The sequence below is a fragment of the Chenopodium album genome, chromosome 5 (assembly GCF_948465745.1).
Source record: "Chenopodium album chromosome 5, dcCheAlbu1.1, whole genome shotgun sequence".
Taxonomy (NCBI): domain Eukaryota; kingdom Viridiplantae; phylum Streptophyta; class Magnoliopsida; order Caryophyllales; family Amaranthaceae; genus Chenopodium; species Chenopodium album.
In genome coordinates, this window is record NC_137838.1 from 10,739,305 (window position 1) to 10,747,557 (window position 8,253).

The following is an 8,253-nucleotide window of genomic DNA, read 5'->3' on the forward strand; positions in this document are numbered from 1 at the left end:
AAATAACAAAAATCACTTCAAAAAAGTCATCTTCTTTGCATTCTTGTTTGAACCAGCAGCCTTTCGTTTGTCCTTCATTTCCTGGTTTCCCCTTTCTTTAGGGAAGTCATGTGGGGTTGAAAATGTCACAAATCACATACTAGGTACGTATATGAAGTTTAATTAAAAATCTGGTGCATCTTTATTGAAAGTTAATGACTCCTAAAAATTATAATGACTTGTTATATACAGTAACATCAAAGTTGAGAATTTATCAACACAAACATGCATATATACCAAAAATTCCCTTTAAAATTCAATTGTACACTTTAGGTGTCGATCATCTATAAGAAAAAAAAAAAAAAAAAAAAAAAAAAAAACATTCAGTGAGGAACATAAATTTAATACTCGTAATTACATAAATATGGGATTGTTTGATATTCATATGGTACGTTATAAATGAATATAAAAACATGAAATTCCCTGAGATATGTTTGTATATTTAACCATAATGTTGTTCATTTGCATGATATGTTCTTGTAATAATTGTAATTTCATTTTTTTTTTGTTTTTTTGTTTTTTTTATTTTGTAAGGAATCAAACAAACATTGATATGTAAGGGGGCGTTTGGTTTACTCAAATGGATTTACAAAGGGATACAAGGAAAAAGGAAAGGAATACGTAGCAACTAGCTATTACCTTAGGAGTATGATAAGGTGCACTGCTATCCCCCTCTTTTTTTTATTATTTTGGAGCAGGAGTGTAATGTCCTAATAATGCGTTTGGCTCATGTGGGTGTTTAATGTGTCCGCGAATATAAAAAAAATTGTATATATGTACATGATTAAATTTTTAATGCGCTTGACACATTCATGTGTCTGATTTAATGTGTATGTATGTGTACGGTGTACCTGCTATGTGGTAAATGAGAAAGGGCTGGTCCATGAACTTTTGTGCAATTCAGCTAATTAACGAAGAAACATACGATTGGAGACCCTAATTCAATTTGGTCATGGTTATACATAATTCATCCTCATAATAGTTTTTCATGTGAACATATATATAGCCTTAATAGGATACCAGTTGTAAATAAATATCAAAAATTAATCAAGTGATCAACCTACCAAAAGTCTAAAGTTCATAATCGATCATTCTAGCTGTTCATTGATAAATACGTTTTTCACTTGGCCACTCTGCTCTTAATGTTATTAATCAATTAACCAAATTAGAAGAGGAGAGCATATTACTTCTACTCCAAACATATATGATTCAATATTAGTAAACAAAAATATTTAATTAAAAAGTTGATTTTATGATTCTTATTTTAAAACCTATTTTAAAAATTTATTTCAAGATAAATTTTATTTTGAATACGTTATTAAATAACTATGGTCAAAATTAGTAGGTGAATAGTGAAAATAGTTAAACATGGACATCATTTAGGAACGAGGGAGTATATATATGAATAATTGATGGTTCTTAACAATACTCATAAGAACAACACATCTATCCTATCTAATAGTACGATTATATCACCTTATTATTGCAATAAGCATGCTTATTGATTACATAAATACATCACATATTGAGCTACTTGTCTAATTAACATGAAATATTATCACCAGGAGCGACCCCAAAATCAGCACAATACTTGTTATAAAACATAACACGGTCATCTACTTCGGCCTGATTGTGGCCATTGCATTCAGCAGCACCATTGATCGCATTTATAGTAGCACCAAAACCTTGGTTCATAACAGACCGAACATTGGTCATCCAATACCACAATGAAGCCTTGAAGGATGTATCTACATCAGTAGCCACCTTTTCGGGGTTGTTCATGTTGGAAGTTCTTGATATAAAATAAGAGGGATGAGGAAAAACAAGAGAGAGAAAAACAAATGAAAGGGGAAAATCCCACATTGGTTGGGGGGAAAGGTTTTTCCTTGTTTTTATATTGTAGTGCCTTAACACTACTTAGTTGAGTGAGTGGGAGTTAAGTGTTACTCCACACACACGCGTGCGCGCGCCGAGCCGGGTCGGGCTCGGGTCTTGGGGAATGCGATGCGCGGGCGTGGGTCCTTGTTTTAAACAGAATATTCTCTAAACACGAGTTTCTTCTGTTCTGTTTTCTGGGCAAGTATTCTGAGTTCCAGTCGGTGCAGGTGCCGAACTGAGGGTAAGCATTAACAGCATTAAGAAAGGCAGCGCGAGTGTAGAAGTTAGAAAAAATCAAGAATAATACATATGTTTCTTATTTTTGGCAACAAAGAAATTTTTTGTCTTCAATGTCCATGTTCATATTTGCGTAGTTACAATAAACTGTAACAATTTCAATGAAACAATGGGAGTTTAAAGATTAAAAATATGTTAATATCGATAGGTAGGTCTCACTCCCCTGCCATCTCCACTGTTGATTCAAGGTAATAAATTTTTGTTGATTTAACGTAAAATTTGACTAATATTAGATTCATCTCAATATATACTTTTTAAATACTCAAACACGTTACTTAGGCTGCTGCCTCACTTAAGCATCCTCTAATTTTCAAATATATGGATCCTTGTTGAGTTGTTGTCAAGATTGTAAGCTAGTTTCTTGACTTTCTTCTTCTAAAGAATTCAAGTATGAAAATGACCCAACTCATAGAATAAGATTGACGGTATAAACTTTCACATTTGTCAAGAAATAGCAAAAGTTTATAATCTTCTACAGAATATGCCAAGCCAGATGGCCTAGATGCTTCAATTCATGGTTCTTCATCAGTTACAGTCTATAGATGATCCAAAACAGCCAAATTGAAGTGCATATAATGAGTACAAGTGCAACATTTGCAACATATTTGTACAGGAAGAAATTTCAATTAGTTTTTTTTTTTTTTTTTTTTTTTGTGTGTGTTTCACCCAGTTCACCCTTTGGGCTAATCCGGATTCGGGGATCAGTTCAGAGTGGTTAGGTTCCGTTCCCCTCCCAATCATTGTTGTGGGAGATCGAACACTGGTCCTCCCTATTACCAAGTGTAGTCCCAATCACCACTACACCAACATCCAATTTCAATTAGATTAGTTGTGTGAAAAGACTATTAAGTTGATCAATAGATAAATCCTCGAAAAGAAATTACTGAAATAACGAATGTTAATTTAAACAAGGAGATTGCAAGCCTGTAACAGACACACAATGAAATTGGATTTTTACCCCTATGTCAATTAAAACAATCTCGCTTAGGCTCACCAAAATAAGGTATACATAATTCAAAGGGGTGGAGCAAATTTCACAGATAGTTAGCAAATTACTCTCTTAGAAGAAGCAACATTCTGTGAACCTCCTGCTTTCTAATCTGAATCATCCGCCTTTTTTCGTTTGCCCTTCCTTTCCCGTTTCTTTATATGAGTATGAGCTTTCAGGATGGTTGCATATGAATGAAGCATGAAATTGCTTGTTGAAAAATCAATGTTGAAAATTCATCAGCATAATTCAAGAATTAGGCAAGACCTCGTATAAAACTTAGAAAACCAAAAAGTATATAGTCAGTTTACCTGGAAAAATCAAGCCTCTCAATAAAATAAAACCAACCCAAGTTGTTATTTGTTAGTCTTTCTTTCAATAGTCTGGTATTTAATAGAAAAAATCAGCACGCACTTGCCTATAAGTCTATAACATGGTAGATGGCAATGTTGTTGGAGTTGCTAATTACTAATTAGTACTATAGAGTATAAACTAGTCTTGATGCAAATACCAAACAACACAGCAAAAAAGTTCATAGCCCATGGTTCATAAGCCACAGCCACAGGCGAATCCGGAGGAATTGCACATCGCACAGATAGGATAATAGCATGTCAAAGCACTATGATGCCCACACACGATACAACTTCATATACGGATTAATATCCATGTCAATTTGAAATCTGGGTTTCTCCTGTATTCATCTTCATCTAGTTGAAGACTAAGTTAGGATTACCAAACAATGCTAATTCTATAGTTCCTATACCTTAAAGATGAAACAGGTAATTATCATTCATAATTAACGAATGTCCATCATGGAAAACAACATAAGAAGGTAGCCATATACAAAGAGGTGAACGAACAAATTGTAAAACACCACAGGGAGTTTCCCCAAATATGTCCTGTTCGTCATAACAAAATCGTGTGTTTTGTTCACGTTTCTGTAGTGCAGACATTTCATCAGCAAGTCAGCAACTAAGGGTGATGCATAAATACATTATAAATGACAGAAAATCCACATAGCAAAACGTAAATATTACAAGGACTACAAGATTTTGATTATTAAGAGCCGCTAATATGACCAATGATGCAATATAACTTAGCAAGACATAACAGGATTCGCAATATGTCAGAGATATATCAGAGTACATAAATTTTCCAAACAATCAATTGAAGGGGATCAGGGGTCATGAAGCAGTGTTAGTTCACCACTTCACTTTATAACCGGCAATATTCCAGTGTTACACCATACAACTTATTCGTTTAATCTTCACTGCTGTTAGTATTACTCAACTGAATATTACAACACACGCTCAAATACATTAATCAAAACATATCACTGCAGATGCAATCGTTCAGTTTGCACTGCTCTATTTCAACAATCAGATGCAAATTCGGTTACAATATATTGGAACAATTGCGCAAGCAGTAATATACTATATAAAGGACCAGACTGTGAGGTGTGGGGGTGCTATACATCAGTTGCTAAAATATTATACTCAATACTAACGTTCTTTCTGGTTCAAAACTTCAAATGATAGGAGTAAAGAATTGCATTTTCAGAATGAAATGAAAGAAAAAAGGATTTGAAAATTTTTGACAGAAATGTTTGTTACATTCAAAGAGTCATCTACAATCCAATTCCAGCAAGATGTCGCAAAATTTCAATTAACATAGTTACTACAGAGTAATTAGTTTTTCCCTCCTAGCACACTTGCACAGTCGCACCCCTTCCACTGCTGCTGCGTCGGAAAGACCAGAGACACGAAGATTTTTATAAAAAACATACACTGAAAACATACCTTTGAATATTAATGTAACACTACCCATAAGCTAATCTGCTAATATTCACATCATAACTTCAACCTTGATATTACCTCAATCAAATTCTTTTTTAACAAAAATTGAACATAACATATGCCAATCTGATAAATGTTGAAGTAATGACTGATATCCCTTTCTTTCATTTGCATTCCCATAAAATATTACTGTACATTTCCATTAAAGATGCTAATAGCTTGCTGCTTGTTATTTAAACTTGTTATAAATCAGTCTGATGGAGAGAAAAGTCCTGGCCTTCCTAACCAAATCAATGCATTACAGCTAACCGGAATGTCATCATTCCTTGATCTTTCAGGATTTTTTGAGAAAGAGGTGAGAACACTGATGAATCTCTAGCCTAAATCTAACTGTAATGTGAAGACGGTATATACAAAAGAAACTTAGTAAATAGGAGCTAATGGTTGCTTGTTAACTGTTTGTAGGATGCCTCCGAAAGGAAGATCAGATTCACTTCCAATCTTTCGCACATAGAGTAGCTTGAGAGAATTGAGGATATTGTAACATGAATAGGATACTAAATACAGAATAAATAAATAAATAAATAAATTAAATGAAATTAAAAAATAGGAGGGTAAGTTCTAACAACCTTTTAATGTGAACCCTCAAAATCCTTTAGCTATCAGAATGGCCACATATTTGGTCTACAGGTTGAATTTATTTTATAAGTATTTTTCCTAAGTTTCGAATTTGTTTGTTTCAGCTAGAAGTGGTGCAAGGATAAGTGACCACAGAGGTCTAGGAAGTCTTTTAGTTACAGCAGAAGTATAATTCTTGCTAACTGGACAAATAGCTTCTGTCAAGCATATGAAACAAGTAAACAAATTTTCCAACAATCCCTGCTCACTTTCTTTCCATGATGTTGCAGGTTCTTGAGATTAGTCCATCGCTATTTGTCATTGAACTGATAAAAACTTGTGGAGATTCTGTAATTTATCGACAGATCAATGTCTATCTCCCTATGTATTATCAAGATATTCTGCCGTGTATTGCTTCTGCATTATAGAACTAACAAACTTTTTCTGTTTGTGCAGTTATGTAACAAATTATCAAACAACAACCTCGGTGCATCAAGAAGCCAAGAGTTGTTAAGTGCAGTCAAATTCAGTGCATAAACTGTACCAGAGGTTTGCTAGTCAACATTGATAGATGCATCTTTAAATTCATTTTCCTAAAAGAGCTATAGCATTCCTCTTAGTTTCAATATTTCAGTAAATTGTAATTATGTAGTATGTATTTTTTTTATACTTTGGACTGTAAATTCCTTGCCAAAATTTTAAAAAAAAAAAAAAAAAAAAAAAAAAAAAAAAAAAAAAAATCAGTATACGATCACAGAGTGGTTGTAGCTAAGCCTTTTCACCAATATTTCCTGCTCAAAGCAATTCATTTCAAACTACCAAAGTAGCAAAATCCCAAAAAACATCAGCATAAGAGCACAGCACAAGCCCAGAGTGGTTCGGCTGACTTAGGGCCTGTTCTGATTGGTTGAACTGAGCTTAGCTTATTGGAGCGGAGCTGAACTGAATATTTTATGAGAGAAGAAAATTAAGAACTGAACTGAAATTATTGGAGATGAAATGAAAATAAGCTGAAGAGAACAGGCCCGTAGAGACTTGTAAAAAAGCTTGACTAATTTAGTGCAACTTCATAGCAAGGTTATGATTCTAACTTTCTAAGGAGTATTGTATAATGTATTCATGTACACATAGCAAGCTACAATCAACTGCTAAGTTGTTCTTTTAGCTGTAAATAGTTGAATCTTGAAGATTAGATTGACAAAATTTGAATTCCTCATATAGTTGTTCTTTTAGCTGTTACAACATTGTAAATTAACCAAAACATATGCCAATCTCATAAACCATGACAGCAAATATAGAGAAAACCTATCTAACCCACTCAGAACATCAAAATTGAGGCTAAAAACTCTTTGATATCATCAGTATTTGATAATCAAACTTAGCTCAAACAAGAACAGAATGATCAATTTGCAGAATATAGTAAATTATTATACCTAAACCTTGATTTTCTTCGATTTCTTCTCTGATGATTTCGACGAAACCTTATCCTTCTTCTCCTTCAAACCCTTGACTCCTTTCTTCAACTTTGCAACTTTCTTCACCTCCTTTTTATCTCCCTTCTTCCTCTTCTTTCCAGCAACTTCCTCACCACTCACTACAACATCCTCAACCGGCATTACCTCCTCCTCCTCAACATCATCATCGACTTCGCTCCCCGATTCATCTCCCCCTACCATCCCACCAGACTCAACACTATCCATATACCTCACCTCATGAATCCTCCCCTTCTTCTTACTCACCTTCTCCTTCAACTTCTCCTTCCTTTTCTTCGAAACGACCGCCTTTTCTTCCCCATTTGCATCCTTTGCCGCAATCAAACCACTAATCTTAAGCCCCAAATCCGGCACCTTCTGATAAACCGGCAATGCCAATGATTCCGAAAACTTCAAATGAAAACCCCTCACATTCCCCCATTTCTTCGGCACTGTCTCGGCAACCCCATTAACCGCCGCAACCACATTCGCAACGATCTCATCCCTCGACATCGAGCCTTTTGCAACCTTAATCACACTGCAAGTTCCAGTACTCAAATACAACATTGCAGAACTACAAACCCTTTCAATCTGCTCCTTCCAATTACCTCTACCCAACTCAATTGGTACCGGAATCTTCTTCTTCTTGTAAAATTGCTTCCCAATTGCATTGGGTAAAAGTGGGATAATCCTCTTATCAGCAAAAAACAGGTCAAATGAATCACAAAGCTTCCTCTTCTGCTCAAACGCTTTGTAATCCTTCTTCAACTTTGAGAGCTTAATCACCTTGGAAACTGGAACCCCACCTTCTTCAACCTTCAATTTAGCGGTTTTGGAAACGCTGTCATGAACAAAGAGGCAAAACTCGGAGCTTTCTGGGGTGTAAAGGGCGTTTGGAAGAGCGATTTTGTGGGCGTTAGTGCGGTTTTTAGGTGGGATTTTGTTGAGGGTTAGAACTAAGTAAAGAAATTCATCAGAAGGAAGGAGTTGGGGTTTTTCAGAATCGGAAACCGAGGATTTCCATTTGAGGAGAGCATCAACAGCTTTTTGGATTGCTTGAATTGAGACCTTTAATGGCGGCGCAATTGACTCCATTGTTGAGCTTCTCAGATTTTGGGGAAAACGGCTGAAGAAAGAGAAAGAGAAAGAGAAAGGTTTGAGTTTC

At 35.0% G+C, this 8,253-nt stretch overlaps 1 protein-coding gene across 1 annotated transcript; it reads right to left on the minus strand.

Moving 5' to 3' along the window:
• Positions 1-6,810: 6,810 nt before the first annotated feature.
• On the minus strand, positions 6,811-8,253 carry LOC145630419 (uncharacterized). The gene has a single exon (XM_081682677.1). The coding sequence runs from the start codon at positions 8,181-8,183 to the stop codon at positions 7,050-7,052; it is 1,134 nt and encodes a 377-aa protein (XP_081538803.1). The 5' UTR covers positions 8,184-8,253; the 3' UTR covers positions 6,811-7,049.

Bases quoted from the DNA above. Each gene is read 5' to 3' on its own strand.
- LOC145630419 (XM_081682677.1), bottom strand. From the start codon at position 8,183: ATGGAGTCAATTGCGCCGCCATTAAAGGTCTCAATTCAAGCAATCCAA.